Consider the following 21,543-nt stretch of genomic DNA (forward strand, 5'->3'; position numbering starts at 1 on the left):
TTGGTCTTGAACTGTACAAAAGAAATTCTTCCACTAAAAAAAGAACGAAAGTCTGATATATATGAGTTTCAGAAATTCTGTCAAGCTCTCACTGCAGAAGAATTTACTAAAGAGGAAGGTTTGAAAAATAGTATTTCTTGTGTAAGTGTAACTTTTGTGTTGGAGAACCCTGTGACTCCTTGGATGATGGTTTCAGAGAAAAGCAGTGGGAGTAGGAACAACTTCCAACTTCCTGCCACTTTCTCCATTGGCTTTCCTTGCAGGAAGCTTGCAGGAAGCATTGGAAATCACAATCATTGACCATGGAGATACTACAATGGTCACAACCTTACAAATAAAATTAGACTAAGTATTGTGGAAATTTCAATACACTGAAGTAATGAGTTCCAGATTTTTATACATTCTTTAAATTAGTGGGTTTTGGGCACCTTGATTAAAAAAACTATACCAGTATAATGCAGAGTTTAACTTGAGAATACAAACAGATAAGCACAATGACAATTTTAGCAGTATGTAGACAACCTTCAGAATAGATAGGTTTCACATCCCTTTCTCTTTATTGTTTTGAAAAAAAAAATTCAAATTTATTTGAAAAAAAAAATTAGGCCTGTCATCATAAAGTTGAACTGACACATGGTAAAGGTGTTATGAAATGGAAAACATTGTTTTTTCCCCCAAACCTGACACAAAATGCAGTGTTTTGGAAAATTTTGCTGAATTTTTATAGATTGTCTCACAGAAATAAAACCTGAAACACTTGGCTGTTCTGTGCTTTGAATGAAACAAAATCAAGAGGGATGCTTTAGTGATTTTACAAGGGAGGTTAAGGCTGGGGAGATACTTCCTCCTCTTCTAGATGGCCTGTGTGCTCACCCAGCCAACCTCTGAACTTCCCAGAACCTTCCCTCTCCTCAACTATCACCACTGATGCCCCCCCTGCAGGATATTAAAAGAAACCCACAGAATTATTTTTGGTCTAATTTTTAATCTATCCAAACCATTGAGAAGCACCCTATTTTCATTTATACCAGAAACAAAACAGCCCTTTTTATGCAGGTAAAATGTAATATAGCACATATGTTTCAATTTGGATATAGGCCAGTTAAAACAAGCTGTTCTGGTACAAAATGTTTGCATATCTATGACTTGGCGGATACTTACAGCTGCCTTCTTTGTGAATTGGTACTGAATCCCACTCTGGTGGTGGTGAATCTTTTTCTCCTTCTGAACTGCTGGTATTGCCTAATTCTTGACCAGAACCACTAGAGAAAAACTTTGCTAATGATGATGGCCTGCTATCCATCATTTTCAGACTTGTACCTACAGAGAAATAATAATTAAAAAAAGCTATAATTACTAAGATAGAATACTTCTTTAGCTTCATATGTAAGATCAATAAAGAATAAAAGAGAACTGAAGTCTGTTTCAAATTATTTTAAAAATCCTTATTTTACTAGTCATACCTTTCATTTTCTGGAAGTTTCTTGATTTGAGTCCATTTGTGCATGTATGCGGAGCAGATAGCTTTGATGAAAAGTTTTTGTGCTGTTTACTTTCAAGTGATGAACACGATGCCTCAAAGGAACTAAAGCAAAATTACAAGCACAAAAAAAAAGTCTTTGTAGTAGACTGACTGGTAAAAAAAAATCTTACATTCCTAAAATGCAGAACAGATTATCAGCTTCTCTAATCTTCATCAATAATAAGCCCAACCCTAATTTTTTGGTCCTAATATCCCTACCCTGAAAATAAGCCAAGGGGGATGGGCGTGGCCAGCATGAGTGTCGGCACGGGGGAGCAACTGTCTGGCTGCAGCCCGCTGGTCCCTTGGGGCAGTGCAAATACTACTTCTGCCCTTCTCTTTCTGGGTGCAGTGCTTCTGCTTGTTGGGCCACTTCCCCGAAGCCAGTAGCAACGCGAGCAGTTGCTTTGCTTTTTCCTTCTTTTTGGGAAGCCCTTGGGAGGCTTTTTGGCAAAGAGAGGAAAAGGGGAGGGGATGGGAAAGGAATTTTCCTGCCTGTTATCCATTACTCAAGCTCAGCACAGACTGAGGGAAGGATGGCAGGCAGGAAAATCCCCCCCCCCCCAATTTCTTCCTAGTTGCCAAAAAGTCTCCATTCCGAACCTTCAGTTTTCAAAATGGAGGCTTTTTGGTGAATGGGAGGAAAATAAGGGGAGGGGGGGATTTTGCTGCCTGTCCTCCATTCCTCAAGCTCAACACAGACTGATGGCAGGCAGGAAAATCCTCCTCCCCATTTTCCTCCCGTTCGCCAAAAAGCCTCCATTCTGAACGCTGAAGATTCAGAAAGGAGACCACGGTGCATCCAGCTCTGGCCTGCTGCACCTCAAAAAAAGTAAGACCGCCTTGAAAATAAGCCCAAGTGCTTATTTTCAAGTCTAAAAGAAAATAAGACTTGGTCTTATTTTCTGAGAAACACGGTAGATTTAATTGTAACAGCAGAAAAATGTCTGGTTACATTTTATTTGCAGAAAAACTTATGCTGGGCAAAATACTCCATTAATTATAATTCTCCTTTTCTCAGTTTATATTAGAAACATGTTTCACATTTTCCAGAGCCTCCTTAGCATAGAAGACATCACATCAAGTCACTGATTCATTTCTGTAAATCATGTAACAACTGAGACCAAAGGCCGCATCATTTTCCACATGCTTAGTAGAGAATGTAAACTATTTGGATTATACTATGATTGTATGTAGTTACCTTGGCTTTAAATCTGTTGGAGCATCTTTCTTGCTCATTGATAATTTTTTGCTTTTCTGTTTTACATGTATTTCATTTTCTTGTTTCTCTGGTATTAACTGTTTTCCCTTTTGTTTTTCTGGCTCCTGAAAGTAGAAACGGCATGATTGAAACCTTTAAATATATTCAGGTTGTGAATAATGTTCTAGAAAGCAGTATTTTCAATACTGGGCAAAAATCAAGAACCCGGGGAGGGGTGAGGGCATAACCTCAGACTGATAGAAAGTTCAAAAGAAATGTTAGAAAGTACTATTTCACAAAAACGGTAGTGGAAGATTGGAACCAACTTCCAGTGGAGGTAGTGGGTCAATCATTAGTAACTGAGTTTAAACATGCTTGCGATAAACAAATGTCTATCATCTGCAAAAATTAAAAAAAGAAAAATTAAGAAAATATAAAAATATTTTAAAATAATAAATTAATTAAAAAGGAAATAAAAAACAAACTCAAAGGGCAGACTTGATGGATTACTACCATGTTTTCCCCAAAATAAAACCCGGTCTTATATTTTTTGGGCTCCAAAATAAGCACTAGGGCTTATTTTCAGGGAAACATGATTTCAGGGTGATCAGCCTGGCTAGGTGCCCCACACCCTGGCATGTGCACAAGAGGCTGCAAGCATGCAGGGATTGATGGTATCCAGCAGCAACTGCAGACAGCTAGACCCTTGGTAGTGCACTCTGGGGCTGTGCAGCCCAAAGATGAGTTGATTCTCTGTCCAAGAAGCAGGCAGGCAGACGTGCTGGAGAAGGCAGGTGATCCGGACACACTGTGTGGGCTGCAGGAAAGCCAAGAGTCGGTGGGCCAGAGCAGGAGGCTCGTCTTCACACGGTGGCACTGGTAGCAGAGGGAGGCAGAAGTGCGGGGCAGAAGGCAGGTGATCACAATGCACTGTGCAGGCTGCAGGCAAGTTGAGAGACGCAAAGACAAACCTCCTGTGGCTGGCTGCCAGCTCCGGCCGTCAACTCTTAGCATTTCCACAGCGCATCCAGATCGCATGCCTCCCTCTGCCTGATGCTTGGACAGGAAATCAACTCGTGCTGTGGCTGCTGTTGGACACTGTCAGCCTGCGCACTTGCTGCCTCCTGTGCTGGCCATGCACACCCTTCACTGGAGCTTATTTTTCAGGTAGGACTTATATTAGACACATGCTTAAAAACAGGTTAGGGCTTATTTTTGGGGGGGAAGGACTTATTTTCAGGAAAACACGGCGGCTCTTTTTCTACCACCAATTTTTTATGGTTATATGTTTCTAAACCAAAAACAAAATGAAAATTTAATTGGATGTCATATTTTTTTAAAGGAGAGAATAATTTTATTATACATCAATTTTCTTCTTCAAACTGTCTCACAAAAATGACCACATACTTATTAAACATTATAGATTCATCTTACATGACTTCATTCTCTTCTTATCTAAGAAGTTGGATTAATATAATTCCACCCTCCAGAAATAGCCTTTTAATCATATAATCTAGGTTTTCATTCTAAAATTAGCATTTAGAAATTTGAAACCTCTTCCTAAAAGCTATTTTAAACTTTAAAGACAGATTTTAAAGTAAATAATCACTTTTCTATAATGCTATGCCTTATAGCTATGGATGGTTTGTCCAAAGAACATTTTGTATCTCTCTAAAACTCTGGATACTTATTATTGCCTGCATTGTCAATTAGCCCTAATCCCACTCTGGCAGAGGTAAATTTATTTTTCCTTCCAAACTGATGGTTTTGTGAATTAATTGTGAATTAGGGCACAGGAAGGAATTTTGCTAAAGGTTCAGATTACCTCATATTTTAACACTATAAAATACAGCAACAATGTATGGAAGAGAACCACCATATCAAATAATGTCATCTGCTTATTTATTTCTTAAATAAATTAATATAAAACTTTAAAACTGCAGTGATGTTGATAATTTTTAAAAAATCTACTGAAGGCATTGAATATACAAGATTCTAGTTTTTAAAATGCTATCCAAGCTATTCCTATTAAAATTATGTACCTCTTTCAGAACGGCTTCTGTATCTGGGTTTGAAGTTTCTGTTGTGGTTGAAGAACTGTCATCATCAGCTAGAGCATCTCTTAATTCATCCTCTTGTTGCCTACCCTTTCCCCTGTGTTCCTTTTCTTCACGTTTCTTTGGGGGTTTCGATTTTCGCTGGAATTGTTTTCCTTTCCCTAGGATGATAAAGGTAGTTACATTGTTTCAAGATTAAATGTCATAAATCAACATTATTTATAAAACATTAAACAAACAGATATCAAACTAAAATAGTAAAAGAGAAAATCATAGCTAGATGACACATTCTGATATAAACTAATTTCTGCTTTGGATTGTTCTTATAGTGGTCATGACAAAGCAGTATTTTGCTATATTTTTCTACATTTCTAAGGAATTATAACTAATAGAAAAAAATATGTTCTCTTCCATAGTAATTTAGTTTGGTGGTTGAAGTGGTTTAAAAAATGATAATATTAATTCAGAATGCCATACATGATACAGTAGATAATTTAGCAGAAAATAGAACCTCTGGTCATGACCATAATTCGTTCCATAACTTTGGTCGCAACCCGATTTGGTCGTGGCCCGAACCTAATTTTGGAAATATGGTGTTACCAAAAAAAAAGGGGTGCAGAAGAGAAAATCAGCTGTGGAAAAAAAATTGAATTTTTTTGGTCAGACCCCGATTTGGTTGTGGTCAGAAGCAGTCACAAATATTTCTGACCATGACCATAGATATGATAATTGTTCAGTGATGCCCTTCCTGCAGGAACAGATTTGGTTCTGGAAGTGAAGGTTGCTATACCTCCCTTCCAAAACTCAAAGCATTAAGCCTAAGAAAACAACCTCTTTTGTGAGGGATAGAAAGAATTCTGTATAAATGTAAATAAAAAAGACCTATTCCACAGGCTGTTATACAGGTAAGAAATTCTACTCTATTCCTGTACATCTTTATTTGTCTCAATCCAGGATATATTTCTTGAAATTTTATAAGGTCCTGAGACCCTAGTATTATCAATTGGGGGGGGGGAATACTGAGAGTCCATAATAGGTCAAGTATGAGGCTATATCTCCCCCCCTCCCGCACAATGAGTCAAACTTGTTGACAAGAATTACCTGGGATAAAGTTTTGCCTATGTTTCAATCAGTAATTCCTTTTTGGGTCTCTGCTGATACATAATCAAGTTCCAGTATGAAGCCTGCATGTGAAGCATTGGTCTCTCATTTTTTTACATCTTTACAATTACACATATGTGTATGATAAAGAATGAGACTCAGCACTTTGCTGCCAAAAGAATGATTGTAATGGGAACCTTATTTCCATGGTGGTTGGAAAATTAAATTATTGCGGTGGAAGCTTTTATGCAGAAAATGAAATAGTTTTATCTTGCCTTTTTGTAGATTGGAGGTTAGAAAGAGACTTGCTGTTTATAGTGGCCTAAATTTGCTCAAATCCAATTGCTGTTGATTTTCTATTTATGAAGGACTTTATCATTGTTTTGTGAATAAGATAACAATTGTTCATTATTTCTGTGATACTCTTTAGATAATACTTTTAAAGTCAAGTCTATATAACATGCTGCCTACTAAGCAGCTTTGTGCAGTTAACTGCATTTTTTTAAAAAAAAAACAACAATTTTGCTTTATCAGCATTTGCCTGCTTCTAAGTTAGGAGTTGAGAAGAACCGATGGAAAGTTCTTTGATCTGATAGATCTGATCTATCAAAATATGGTAAGCAACCATGGAATAATCAGTAAAGGGTCTAATCAAGCTATTTCAGGAAGCCTGGATAATGACACAGATTTGCAAGAAATCAGTCCAAGTAACAATACCAAAGAAAGAAGGCTTTCAGGGGATGAATGGTGAACTGAAGATGTGTCTATGAAAGTGGAGCTGCTGACTATGGGGAAAAAAGAACTGGTAAGTACACTGGTCCCTTGGAAGCTCTTTCAATAAGGAGAGGATTAAAGGTTGCCTACATGTGCTCTAGAAGGATACTCCTTCTGAGAAGACTGCAAGACAGCGGTCTCCCGTGAATCTGACTTCTTGGAGATGAAGGGACCAGCCATCGTGTTCACAATTGCAGCCTTTTAAAGGATATTAAGTTTGCTAACTTCACTTTCTAATCATTTTTGGAAATTGCTTATTAATTACTTTTCAGCTAGTAGAGAATTTTAGAATGAACACCAGGTGAATCTACCCACTGTACAACCCAGTATAAAAGAATGTTTTAATAATCTGCTAAAAAAAAGAAAGAATTTGAAATGAACAATAAAAAGCTAAACAGAATTTTGATCTTAGAAAGTTCTAAATGGGCAAGGGTCCAGATAAATTTGAAACATTAACCTTTATAAAAATATTTTGGAATTAATTCTAAAGAACAAACAATTTCTTGGGGAAAATAGATCCGTTTTTGTTTTTACAAGACAAGAAAGAGAAGTAATTTTATAATTTTAAAAACTGGATACTAGGGTGAACTAAAGATTCTAGGCAATAACTCCACAAGCCTACAAAACTAGGTTAATTAACGGGGGCCTACAAAATGATGCAAAACATTATGACAATGAAAATATTAAAAAGATTTTTGAAGAATGGAGCCATAAATCAGTAAATACCCCCACACTTCACACCGGTGGCCTGTTTTTAGGCTGCAGGGAGGCCTGCTAGATCCAAAATGAGGTGTGGGGGGTTTCACGTGCATGCGTGGGAAGAGTCATGGTAGCATGTGCAGGGGGTGGAGCATGTGTATGTGTGTGTCACACGCATATTGCATTATGGGTTCGGGCCTTTGGCATGGAACAACAAAAAGGTTAGTCATCACTGGGCTAAGGAGAATTGTAGCTAGAAAGAAAAATGGCACAAAGGCAGCTGGTAGATCAAGTCAGTTTTTAAAAGTTTTAGGACCTGAAAAAAATGATAAGGATAAATTGTAGACCTCTGGGCCCATTTTTGGGTGGAGGGATCAATGTCCCTAAAGCAGATTTCCAGAAGAGAGGTCCCAAGAAGACCCAATTAGAACATCAACATTGTGCTAGCCACAAGAGTTTGCCAGTTAAGTTTTGTTCAGAACCCTTAAGCTAAGAAGGGGAATGCATTTAATTGAAGATAAAACTCAAGTTTAAGATAAATACACTGCTCTGAAGAAGACCACAACTTTTCAGGCAACTGCTAAATAGCAGACCAATTGGAATGACTTGTTTCCTTTATTACATTCCAAACCTTTAATGGCAAACATGCAGGGTGGAGCAGTGCAGGACAGGGTTAAGTCAGGGCAGCATAAGTTTTAATGGCATGCAGTTTATAGAGCTATCAAGATATAAAGACCAGGTTCAGAAGCATTTATCTTCCAATGTTAGAAATATAAAGGAGAAAATGGACTGATTTAGAAAAATAATCTTGTGTGCTGTTTTCTCTTTAGAATACCTACATCCTCCCCTGGAAATGCAAATAAAAAATATTATAATGGAAAACCCATTCTACTAGATTTCTCAGGCTGGGGAAAAATGCCCCCTAGCTTTTGAGACAAAAAAAAAGATCTACGGGTAATGTATTTTGATGGATAATACGGTAATACTGTAGTTTCAAAACCTTGTACAGTGTGGACCTTTGATCTGTAGTGTATCCAAAAATCATGGAGAAAGCATTTGTGTATGTTCACATTTTTTAAAGCTTGGAAACGTATCACTATCATTGTAAGTTATTGCCACTTCTGTCATCTCCATTATCTAGCAATATTTCTCCAAATCACCAAATCTCTTGTTAAGCTGAGATATAGGTAGTTCTCAATTTTCAACCATTTGAAATTACAATGGCACTGAAAAAGTGACATGGTCATTTTTCACCGTTGCAGCATCCCCATGGTCATGTGATCAAAATTCAGATGACTGGCAACCGGTTCATATATATGATGGTCTGGGGTCATGTGATCACCTTTTGTGACCTTCTGAGAAGCAAAGTCAATGGGGAAGTCTGATTCACTTAACCGTTTTACTAACTTCACAACTGCAGTGATTCACTTAAGTATGGCAGGAAAGGTCGTAAAATGGGGCAAAACTCACTTAATGTCTTGCTTAACAACATAACATTTTGGGTTCAATTGTGGTCGTAAGTCAAGAATTACCTGTATATTAGGGGTTGCTAATTCAGATCAGTAAAACCTTACAATGGCTTGCTCATAAAGAAGAAATGTATGCTACAGGTTTGTCTTGTTTAGAAATATTTTCTTTCAACAACCCATTTTAACTTTATATACTTCCTTTATACTACTTAAAAGCACAGTTAATCAGGAATTTATTACCTTTATTTTTTGCTACTGGAGAGGGTGGTTGTTCTGTAAATACCTCTGGAGAAGGTGATTCTGGGTGATCAAAGTCTTTATCCATGGTTTCCATGAGAGTGGCAATATCAGAGTCTTCTGAACTATGCCTTGTATTATTAGCACATTCTGAATGTGAAGGTGCAGGCTGCTGCATTTGTGGTGAGGAATTTTCATTCTGCTGTTCTTGTTGCTGAGATACCGCTGGTAGCTCTGGTAAATGTTGCTCTAGTAAAACTGATGCATGCTGCTGGTTTGATTGCAAATTTTGTTTTGTACTTCTAGATTTCCTGCCTGCTGCATGATTCTGAGTTGCAGCATTAGAATCCAAGCAGACAGAACCTGCTCTGTTCATAGCCTGTGCAGAACCTGCCTGCACAGAAGTTCTGTTCGCAATATTAGAACTGTTTTTAAATCTCATATTATCAACTTCAATTGAATTTCTATTGCTGTGTAGATTCACTGATGAGTTACATTGCTTATGACTTCCTGCACTGGATCTTGATGAGGAATTTCCTGGTCCATACATTCCTCTGGAAGAACTGTGATTTGACTCTGATCCAAGGGGATTCAAGCTGAAATAAAAATAACCGCCTTTAAATCTCACAATGCAAATATTTAGAATATAGAGATCGACCTACTTACTAAAATGCATGAGACTTTAATGACTAGGTATTAAATTTAATACAGTGAATAAAAATATATGGAATTAATGCTTAATTTTGATCTAAAAGCTCAATATATAAATGTTTCCATTCCATAATCACTGCTAATCCCCCTTTTAAGATTCCACTGCCATTCTTTCTTCATGTACATATTTTCTGAAATATGAAGAACATGATAGAATCATACCAAAGGATCTGTACATTAGGATAAGGATAAAGCTGTTCATTATTATTTGTTTTTGCATTTTGATTTATTTTCTACTTCTATTGCTACAAAATATAAGATGTATACCATGGATTTACTAATTTGATGTACATCCAGGATTAAAATAATATTTAATATTTTCCCCTTAAAACTGATAATCCAATTTTGGAAAAATAATATTAATTGGTATTTATTAGGCAAGATAATATAAACAACACATTTGCCCAGTGAATTTTAATTCCATAATTATTCTTTATGTACACAGATATGCTCAAATGTTGCAAGTCCAGTACAAATCCATTCTGAGGACAACATACATTAATGAAACTGTCACTTTGAAAGCATTCAATTTCTAAGTAAAGCCATACTTTCCATCAGATGAAATTCCAAGTATTCTCCTGAGATCGAATGGCCTTCCCATATCAAAAGGAGGATTGGAAGCTTCAAAGGAAAGGCGCCTTCTAAATGGTTCCCAAATTCCTTGAGCTTCTAAATAGGCTGTTCCAATTACCAAAAGGAAGAGCACACTGCAAGAGAATTAAGTGCTTTTATTATTTAGATTCTTAAAATCAAAAGATACAATGGCAGTCCGTTTACTAATTATAAAATTCCTTGATTTACTAAATGATAAAATATACAAAATAAGCTTAAATACTGATTCAACCAACCAGACAGGATTTGTTTTAATTTTTACTCTTCAATTTATAAAAAAATAAAAAAATGGCAAGCAGTGCAAGAATTTCAGTAGTAATCCATTTACGACTGATTGCAACATTCCAGTCACTTGTGAGCATAAGTTGGGGACTATCTGCATGAAGACTTATTTTCTTAATAAGTAGAGAAGACCAGTAAACAAAATATGTAAAATAAGATGCTTAATACCTCATTATTCCTGAGACTACTATGTACAGTGCCAACTCCCAATTTGGTCTTGGCAAAGCTTCTGCACAAGTTGCTAACATGTGATAGGGAAGAGATGCATTTAATACAAATATAAATTCTGAGCCTCCTGCTGTGGTTAGTTTCAGTTCACGAATGACTCTGGAAGTAGTGAAATCTGGTGTAAACCTGTTGACATAAAGAAATACTGTCTACTTATCCAGGTTGTATCATTTACAACAACAACAAAAAACAATTTTGCAAATTCCAATTAAGTTAGAGCCATTCTAAAAGTCAATGTCATTTTTGATGGCCCAACAATAACCAATGTAATAACTTCCTTTGATTCTTGTTTAAAAAAACCATGCAACAATATTGAAAAAGTGAAGCATTTTTCATTATGAAACATTTTGGGTGTTCATAGTAAAATATATGTAAGTAAAATAATATGGGAGTGTAGAAAACTATTGAAAAATACAAGAAACTTAACAGAACATCTACTATAATTTGTTCCTGCCCCAATTGTAGATAAAGGAAAGGAATAATGAGCATATGCCTAATGAACTTTCATTCTATAATCCACAAGGGTCTTGGATATTTAGGCTATTTAAGTATAGGCTATCCTCTATCTTAGCCTCAGGTGGCATATTCAGTCCAAGATCGCTATGTTCAGTCATGCACATACAGTTTCCAGAAAGACCCCAGAGTAAGGCATCATACATGAATACCCAACGACACTTACAATATGACAATGTCTTTAGAGGCATTGGCACTTAGTGCAAATTCTTGGCAATTAACTATTTTAAATCCATATCCTTCACATAAATATCCACTGATTTCCATGGATTTTATGTTAAGCTGAAGCTGCCCTGTATTTTCCACTTTGAATGTTCTTTTCAGAGTAAAATTTGGCTCCTTCAACTTTGTTTCTGTAACAAAGAGAACAAAATGTTTAATATTATAATCCATAAGTTATTTAATAATAAGATATTAGTCTATATCTGTTTTCTTTCTTTTTAATAAAACCATCATTGGCCCTTATTTTAGTCTTTTTAAAAAAGAAAAAAAAGTAATACTATATTTACTATCTTTCTTGAGCACTTTTTCATGGAATTGACTGTTTTAACTCTAGTGATTAAAATACTCACTTTCTGTACAATCTTTTAGTAATGCTTCAGTGATTTTGAATCTCAATGAACTGGTTACTCCGGGTGCTTTTCCTGCAATCTTCAGGCTTTCTGTTGTTCCTTGTCCTTTAACCATTATAACATCTATTACTGTTAAATTGTTTCTATAAAACAAAAGCAATAGAATCATTATAAAATTAACCATATAACAATGTTTAACTATTTTGAAGCTATTCCGCAATTTCGATTTCAATCAGAATAGAGCTGGAAGGGACCTTGGAGGTCTTCTAGTCCAACTCCCTGCTCAAGCAGGAGACCCTATACCATTTCAGATAGGTGGCTGTGCAGTCTCTTCTAAAAAACCTCCAGTGATGAAGAACCTACAACTTCTGACTGCAAGCTGTTCCACTAGTTAATTGTTCTCACTGTTAGGAAGTTTCTCCTTAATTCCAGGTTGCTTCTCTTCTTGATTAGTTTCGATTCATTGTCTCTTGTCTTGCTTTCTAGTGCTTTGGAAAATAAGTTGACCCCTTCTTCTTTGTGGCAGCCCCTCCAATACTGCAATATTGCTATCATGTCACCCCCAGTCCTTCTTTTTTCTAGAATAGCTATACCAATTCCTGCAACCATTCTTCTTATGTTTTTGTCTCCAGGCCTATAATAAATATTAGTTGCTTTTCTTTGCAATTTTCAAAAGTCTCAACATCTTTTTTGTAATGTAGTAACATTAAAGTAATGGAATATTCTAAGTGTATCTTAATATGGATTTACAAAGCGGTAGTAATACTTCATGTGCTTTTGATTCTATGCCTGTGTTTATAAAACCAAGGACTGTATTCGATTTTTTGGTTGCTGCTGCACACTGCTGGCTCATGTTTCAGTGATTGTCCACTAGGATTCTAAGGTCTCTCCCGAATTATTAGTTTACGATGGTAATTGTGCCTACAATTTCTATGACTAAGCGATGTGGTCATAAAGTGTACCATTACGAGATCACATTGCTTTTGATGGCAATCCTGGACATCATTATAACTCTAGGACAGTGATAGCTAACCTTTTTGGTGCTGAGTGCCCAAAGCACACACACACACCCAAAATGCAATGCAAGTGCCCCCCCTGCGCATGTGCCCCCCTTCACCCATTTTTAGCTTCCAGGTTGGTGCAGAAGACTTTCCAGGCCCAAAACAGGCAGGGGATTGCTTATCATTGGGTCAAATGTTTGACAAAATGCAGCTATGTCTCTTCATACAAATATGTTTTCTACATAATAATCAATACATAAATAAAATACAATCTTAGTTAATTATCTTTCCTCTAATGCAAAGTATTTATGAAAAAGAATATTATATTTGATTTGATGACATGAATATATATAGCAATATATACATTAAAGATAGATTACTTGTTGTTTTAGGACAAGAAGTTCTATAAGTTGGATCAGGTATACATACAATACTTGTAACAAAACATTTCATCTAATTTCTTATACAGCTACAAAATAATTGCAAGTCATGTTGACTAATCAACCTGTAAAAAGTATAGTCAAAATTCAGAAGTAATATTTGTGTTAATTATATTCAGAAATCATACTATACCTGATAATTATTAGGGATGAAACAGTTTTATTAAGGATTGGAGTGAATTTTATTTTAATAGATTTTCTCTCACCAGGTTTTAAAATTACATTTAAAACTGACTGCCGAGACAACCCTTCTATAAATCCTGTGGAGCTCTGCAATGTCTGACCCTTTAAAAAAAGAACAAAATACAGAAATGCAACATATATTAGAAATTTTAAGTTTCGATATATAAAAAGCAAATCCATATATTTAGTAAATACATGAGAGTCCTAATGACCAAAGCACAATTTGTAGATGTGCATATTCAGATAGAATTCAATATTTTGGTTTGTCACTGACTTCTTTCAGTAGCAAGACTAATTTTGGTATCAGAGCTACATTTAAAAAAATATCTCTTTGGTTTCTGAGAGATGTATAGAACATGGCATCAATACAGTGATTTAGCAGAATGGAAATTTTATTTTGTTCTTATTTTGTGAAATAAACTTTAAGTAAACATTTTTGGGTAACTTACTACAGCGGGGAGAGGAATGGGCCCATGGTGCAAGGCCTGTTCATTCTGCTTTGGGATATTCATTAAGTGCATAGTGGAAATACAATTTGAACCAGGAATTCTAAATATATAGTTCTTATTTGTAATTACTATATTATACCAAGATTGACATCTGAAGAAAATCAAGAAGTGAGAGTTACTTACACAATTTCTAGAAACTTGAAATTCTAATGTCTTCAAATTGATGTCTCCTGTTTTACTTAAATTAAATCTAAAAGAAACATATTTTATTAGCCACATTTATGCATTTATAAAAATAAAATTTATTTGAGGAAATACCTTTGAAAAGGTATATTAAAAATATATTTGAATAATATTCTAGGTTAATTACACTCCATAGTAAAACTGTGAAATATTTTTGCTTAAACAAGCTTGTTTCAAAGTTGCAGGTGCAGCTAAACAATCAAAGATTCATCCCTTTTTATGCATGTACAATGCATATCAAGCAGAAGCAGAGCTTTGATCCCATGGTCACCACTCTCATTTTGAAACCAGTGACCATCACTAAGGACACCCCAATCATATGATTGGGGGGATCCATTTTTCAAATGTGGTTATGCATTAAGCAGACAGAAAAACACACAAGGAACTTATAATTAAAATATAAATGACATCAAGGCAATGGAACATACAGTTAATCTCCTTATCAACCCTCTTAATATCAACTGTTACCTGTCAAGTAGCTTATCTACAAAGACTGATGGATTACAGTATAGCGCTATGGGAAGAAGCTGAGCAAAAACGGGAACATCCGCAGGATTTTCTAGAACAATTTCTTCTTCCTAATGGAACAAATTTAAATTCAGATTTATTGTATAAAAAGGGATAAAAAAATATTAAGCTTTACTCTATTAACAATGCCAAGACTTACAGAAGAACCATTTGTATTGGTAAGTGAGAAATCCAACTGGTGCTGTGAGCCAAGCAAAGAGGGCCAGGCCAATTCTGCTGTGATTTTGGATGTCACAGCCTTTTGAAGATCTGTGTCCACTTCAAATACAGCATTCAGCCTAGGTATTAAAAAAAGTTAAACAAACAAAAAAGTAACAGTAGTTCATGGAATTCACATGATATAAAAACCATATTTTCACAATTCTGCATTACATTTTGATTTTAAAAAGAATTATATTTCATTAAAATACAGTACATTATCAACTCTAGTTATAGAGAAATAATGACACAAAGGAGGGAGGAACATAATACTGAGAAGACATAAAACATTTTACATAGTAAAATGATGAAACTATTCTATATATAATTGGCATATGTCCGTCTCTAAGGGAGATGGGAGTTCAAAAATATGAAAAATAAATGAAAATAAATAAATATGGAAATTGGAAGATTTGTTTAAAATGGCTACTAGGCATAGAATTAAGCTATTGCTCCCACATTTAATGAATGGAACCATTATTAGTAAAGGTCACTATTAGTGGCAGGCACATGCTTCTACAGTAAGGAATCAAAGAATTTATGAACCACAATATGACTAAATAGAAGCATTCACAAGATGGTAAAATCAACTATCTGACAAACGTGTACTCTGATTCTTTGAACTATTTAAAAGACCGATATAATCAGAATTCTTTACAACATAATCTTTGTGCATGTGCACATTTCTGTGTGTCAAAAAGATCAAGACAGCAAGTGTGAATGTACAATCAAAACTCCACCTATTTTTTGCATTAAGCACTCATTTATAAGGTTGAAGCATTGTTGCTCACTTATCTCTATCTTGACTTGCTGACCACTTCTGTGGGCATGCCTAGTGTAACTAAGGAAAAACACTCGTTACCTTTTAATCTATAATAATTTCTCCAGTATATTTGTTGAATCGTTTATCTTAAGTTTCTAGTTTCTAAACTGATTCTTGCAATTTGATTAGAAAATAATTTCTTTTGTTTCTTATTTGCTTAATACATATAATTTAAAACATTTTAACAAGCAAGTAAAATGATGTTAAAAAATCAGAGTTAACTCAAATGTAACTGTATTTTTAAAAAAACTCACTGATTGTTTGAATAATCTCTTATTCCAATCCATTCTCTGAATAAATTATCATGCAACTCCCAATCTGAATCCCATGCATCTTCTTGCATTGACACACTGTGCTGTACTTTTGATTCAGCTAGAGAAAAAAACAACCACCAATCAATGATTTAATCCAAAATGCCTTCAATAATAACAGCACTTTTAATAGTTAATTATAGAAATAATTACTTACATTTACTCAGAAAAGGCAAACCTACATAACAGTGGTTTCCACACTGTAAACCAGGATCAAAATAAATATTAGCTATCTGAAAAATATAAGTAAGATGGAAACAACCTGAATAACAATAACATATCTTGGGACAGCAAATATATAACATGTTTTAGTGTACTCCCAATATCGGCAGAAAAATACTTGAAATTATAAAGTAAAACTGAGAAATACTTCCTATTTGTATACCTGAGAATCTTGAAATTCTGTTAGTGGTTTTATATATGGAATAGGAGATTTCAAAGATGTGTGAGAGTTTGTGATCTACAGAAGCCCTGTTTCTACATGAGCCCCAATAAATACATAGAAACTACGTCAACCAATGCAATAATTTCCTTCTTACTGATTCCAGTAAAAAGAGACAAAAAACTCCCATACAGACCGAAAACTAAAGGAACAAAAAACAAAAACAACCCTTTCCTTTCCCCATCTCCCTTTATGCCTATAGCAGACTTGATAAATGATGACAATTCCACAGATAACTCTGTTCATATGAATCATATTCAAATGCTCAAACCTTTGATTTTTTCCCTGGTTCTAGATCTTCCTTGTTACTTCGTATTCTCTTGTAATAAAACCGAACATCTTCTGATAATGATCGGATCTGCTGTATTTTTACCTTCTGTGAGAAATAATTCATAAGACTCAAACTCTGATGAACTGCCTTGCCCTAGAAGAAGAAATATTTTTTTCCTTTTAATGCTTTTGTGCCCATAGTGATCACATTCTGATACATTTTTGAAGCAAACAAAACATTTTAATTGTTTGAAGTGTTCAGAGACCACTATTAGAACATTCTCTATAATTATCATTTAGGCTATTTTAAGCCACACCAGTTGAATGATTTTCTATATAGTTTAAATGATCACAAGTTAAGAAGAAATGCTTTCATGCAAGTGTTTCAAAATCTGCCAATGTATTAAAGTGTTTAGGATTGAACTGTTTAGTCAGAGGATAATGAACTGTAAAAGTAGATAAACACTCAGAAAATCTTTCAATATTACAGCTAAGGTATTCTAATTACCCTGATTTATTGCGATGCACTCAACCTAACATTCATGAACATAAAACCACATGAAGAAATTAGGGTTGCAAAATCATAATTATTTATGGAAATGCTTGTGAAAACAGAAACCAAATATTTGTTTAGATATTTATATAAGGAATCCTTTGGAACTGGCCATACTGAGACAGTAGAAAGTTGCAGCTCACCAACAAGAAGGTCACAGCTTCATCAGAAAACCATAAAAGGTATATACAACATAATTATATGACCACTATATTTCTTTTGATCTTTTGGTCAATAAACCAAAAGGTAACAAGTAAATTGGATAAAAAGAATGACATACAACTAAGGCTTTAGTCACAATGTACTGACTTGTTGTCTATTTTACATAAGATATTAATCTAGGTTTAGGTATATACTTTGTTGCTATACTGTATAAAGTGAGTGAACTTTCAGAATGCCTGTATGCTAAAAATAAGCTATCATTTGTGGACCAAATTGATATATCTTTTCTGTATATTTCTTCAAATATGTTCTAGGTTCAAGCTCAGAAATCTTCCAGCAAAGACATGGAGATGTGCAAGTAGTTAAATAAGGCACCATATTTTTCGGAGTATAAGACACACCGGAGTATAAGATGCACCAAGGTTTTGAAGAGGCAAATTTTAAAAAAAGTAGGTAGGTAGATAGAGGAATAGAGGGAGAGAAAGATAGACAAATACAGTAGGTAGGTAGGGAGAGAGAGTGTGTGTAGGTAGGTAGAGGGAGGGAGGGAGAGGGGGGAAATACCATAGGTAGAGAGAGAGAGAGTAGATAGGTAGGTAGCTGTTTCCAGGTGTATTTATCCATGTGCTGGAGAAGGAAATCACTGACAATCTACAGCACCTAAGACTTTGTTTCTGCATGCATAGCCATATGGAGGCGTATATAGTACTGCTGGGGGGCTGAGGGGTGGGGTAACGGACCATTTTTGCTCAATTCTGCCCTTCCCAGCCTCTATAAGGGTATGTACAGCCATTTTGTTGAAGGAGGCGAGGCTTCAGGAGGCAAAAAATGTTATATTCAGATTTTCAGCCTCTTTTTTGAGGGAAAGAAGTGTGTCTTATACTCTAAAAAATACAGTAAGTCTACTGATGTAAAACTGAATTTAGCTTATTCTCGCTTTTCTCCATTTTACAAATTACTCTACAACGGAACTTTGACAATATGATTAGGAAAAATTCCACTGTAATAGAATAAAAACAATGACTTGTAATATATATGATGGGAGGTTCCCTTTCTGTTTAGTTGTGTGTGTGTGTGTGTGTACGTACGTACGTACAAGCTATTAAACAGGCATTATACACAAATCATAAATTCAAGTTTATAAATGCTACTCATGGAAAAATTAGTTAAACTGACAGAGTATAAGCATCTATATTTTTGAATGTGCATGGGAATTACTTGCACTTATTCTTAAAGAACATAAAAAGAAATTGCCTTGAATCAAAAATAAGGCCAAACCCCCCATTTTAACAAAGTTGCTTATTAAGTCAGAAATTTAATTGAAACACTTAATATTAGCTTCTTAGAGATTAGGGTTACTCAGCCTTTTATAATTATGAATGAACCAGTTAGGAAAGCACACCAAGTTTGCTAAAAATGACCGTTGTCTTACCTGAACGGTCCTTCTATGGGTGCTGCGAAGGGAATCCAATCATGGGTTAACTTAGCCCTCTAGCCTTGAGACTGAGTATGCAAATTTCAAAGTCACGCCTCCTCTGACTGGACTTCCGTTTCCATTCAGTTCTCGTACGAAGTCCACCGAAGGAACAATATATCAATTGTCAATCAAGCCGCAGGCCATCCGGCACTACCTAGTCGAGTCCAGTCAGAATAAGAAAGTCACAGAGTCACGATCAAAATGGAGCCCTGACCAGCCGAAACTGCGGGCGGGTTTGGATTCCCTTCGCAGCACCCATAGAAGGACCGTTCAGGTAAGACAACGGTCATTCTCCTGTGTGCTGCTCCGGGAATCCAATCATGGGATATGCCAAAGCAATTAAGTCCCAGGGCGGGAGCTAGGCTGGTCAGGCTCCTCCGCAGACGGAAGGACCCTTTGCAACACTCTCCGCTCAAAGGACGCCTCAGCCGAGGCAAAGACATCAATCTTGTAGTGGTGAATAAAGGGTGAGGGCGACGCCCAGGTGGCCGCCCTGCAAATCTCTTCTACAGACGCTTGCGTCGCCCAGGCCGCTGTGGTGGCCGCACTCCTGGTGGAATGAGGAGTGATCCGCCTTGGAACCGGTCTGGAGTGGGTGTCATACGCCAACGCAATGCAAGCTTTCAACCATCGGCCGATGGTGTGGGAGGACACCTTCTGTCCCATTGAAGACGGCTGGAAGGAGACGAACAGAGCCTCTGATCGTCGGAACGACTCAGTGCGTTTCACCTAGCGACGAAGAGCCCTGCGAACATCCAGATGGTGCCACTGGCGTTCCTGCGGATGAGACGGGTGAGGACAAAAGTCCGGCAGGACAAGTTCCTGAGTCCTGTGAAACAACGAGTTTATCTTTGAAGGAAAGGTCGGATCCAAACGAAGCACCACCTTGTTCGGGTGGAAGATGCAAAGATCCGCACGAACAGAAAGGGCTGCTAGCTCTGACACCCTCCTGGCTGATGTTATGGCCACCAGAAAAGCCGTCTTGAGCGTCAATAATCGGAGGCTGATGGAATGGAGAGGTTCAAAGGGGGCAGCTGTTAGGGCCCTGAGAACCAAGGTCAAATCCCACGTGGGATAACGGTGTACCGTCGGCGGTCGTAAGTTGGAAGCACCCTTAAGGAAGGTCCGAACCCGCGAGTGCTGAGATAAGGAGCGGCCTTGGCCACCCCCGACCACCGTCGACAAGGCTGTGACCTGACGGCGAAGCGTGTTTGGCGCCAACCCTTTGTTGAGGCCGGACTGCAAGAAATCCAGAACTTGGGGCACCGAGGCCTTGATGGGATCGACCCCGGTGCGCCGGCACCACCGACAGAAGGCCTGCCAGGTAGCCTCGTAAATACGGGTAGTTGACGGGCGACGGGCCGCTTGAATGGTAGAAATGACTTCATCCGAATAGTGAAGGGCCGCTAGCATCGCCCGCTCACGTGCCACACGGCTAACTGCAACAGCTGAGGGCTCGGGTGCAGGAGAGCCCCTTGGTTGAGCTGAATCCGGACGTCCGGAATCCTCCAAGGACGCGAAACGGACAGATGGACGAGGTCTGCATACCAGGGACGTCTGGGCCACATCGGAGAGACCAGCAGTACTTCCACCTGTTCCGCCAAGATCTTCTGAATGACCGACGGAAGGATCGGGAGAGGAGGAAAGGCATAAAGAAGGCCGGCCGGCCACCGACTGCGTAGAGCGTCTACTCCCTCCGCCCCCGGAGTCTGGTATCGGGAGTAAAACCAGGGAAGCTGCGCGTTGTGCGGGTGGGCAAACAGATCCACCTCGGGTAGGCCGAAGCGGCGAGAGAGTTCCTGGAAGAGAATGGGGTGGAGCTGCCACTCCCCCTGATCCACAGTTGCTCTGCTCAGCCAGTCCGCCTGAGTGTTGGCTGCGCCCGAGATGTGCTCCGCCCGAATCGATGAGAGTCTGGGCTCCGCCCAATGGAACAACCTTTCCGCTTCCAGCATCAGAGCTCTGGACTGTGTTCCCCCTTGGCGGTTGATGTGGGCCTTGGAGGCCACATTGTCGGTCAAAATTAACACATGGCAATGAGATACAATGTCCCGAAACTCCAGGAGAGCTAGACGGATGGCCCGCAACTCCAGCCAGTTTATGCTGTTCGTCAGCTCCTGATCTGACCAGCGACCTTGGGCCACCCTGTCCAGGACATGGGCCCCCCATCCAAATAAACTGGCGTCTGTTGTAACTTGAACGCGGTCCGGCTCCTTGAATGGACATCCCCGGAGGAGCCTGGACGACATCCACCAATGCAGGGACCACCTGGCCTTGCCCGGAAGCTGCACCTTGATGTGGGAATGACTGGTATGCGCTCTCTGGAAGGGCAGCAGAAACCACTGGAGAGGGCGCGCATGGAACCTGGCCCAGGGCACCACGCCGATGCAGGAGATCATCTTTCCTAGCAGTTTGGACAGCGACAGCAGTGGTACTCGCCGTTGAGATAGCACATGATGCGCCAGATGGTATATGCTCTGCCTCC

General features: G+C 37.7%; 1 protein-coding gene across 1 annotated transcript in view; it reads right to left on the reverse strand.

The window, feature by feature from the left end:
- Window positions 1–21,543, reverse strand: part of TMEM131 (transmembrane protein 131) — a 91,355-nt gene that overhangs the window by 6,107 nt on the left and 63,705 nt on the right. Inside the window, exons 20-35 of the mRNA XM_087726333.1 lie at window positions 16,868–17,020; window positions 16,312–16,387; window positions 16,098–16,215; window positions 14,962–15,100; window positions 14,763–14,872; window positions 14,235–14,301; window positions 13,553–13,704; window positions 11,979–12,121; window positions 11,573–11,759; window positions 10,834–11,019; window positions 10,320–10,478; window positions 9,064–9,656; window positions 4,766–4,941; window positions 2,724–2,848; window positions 1,464–1,585; window positions 1,162–1,320 (exon numbers count right to left, since the gene is read on the reverse strand). Coding sequence (XP_087582459.1) covers window positions 1,162–1,320; window positions 1,464–1,585; window positions 2,724–2,848; window positions 4,766–4,941; window positions 9,064–9,656; window positions 10,320–10,478; window positions 10,834–11,019; window positions 11,573–11,759; window positions 11,979–12,121; window positions 13,553–13,704; window positions 14,235–14,301; window positions 14,763–14,872; window positions 14,962–15,100; window positions 16,098–16,215; window positions 16,312–16,387; window positions 16,868–17,020 — 2,665 coding nt within the window. The remainder of the gene's footprint in view (window positions 1–1,161; window positions 1,321–1,463; window positions 1,586–2,723; window positions 2,849–4,765; window positions 4,942–9,063; window positions 9,657–10,319; window positions 10,479–10,833; window positions 11,020–11,572; window positions 11,760–11,978; window positions 12,122–13,552; window positions 13,705–14,234; window positions 14,302–14,762; window positions 14,873–14,961; window positions 15,101–16,097; window positions 16,216–16,311; window positions 16,388–16,867; window positions 17,021–21,543) is intronic.

This window comes from Thamnophis sirtalis, unplaced genomic scaffold, assembly GCF_051295495.1.
Source record: "Thamnophis sirtalis isolate CommonGarterSnake01/CBP01778 unplaced genomic scaffold, rThaSir2_p1.2 scaffold_12, whole genome shotgun sequence".
Lineage (NCBI taxonomy): Eukaryota > Metazoa > Chordata > Lepidosauria > Squamata > Natricidae > Thamnophis > Thamnophis sirtalis.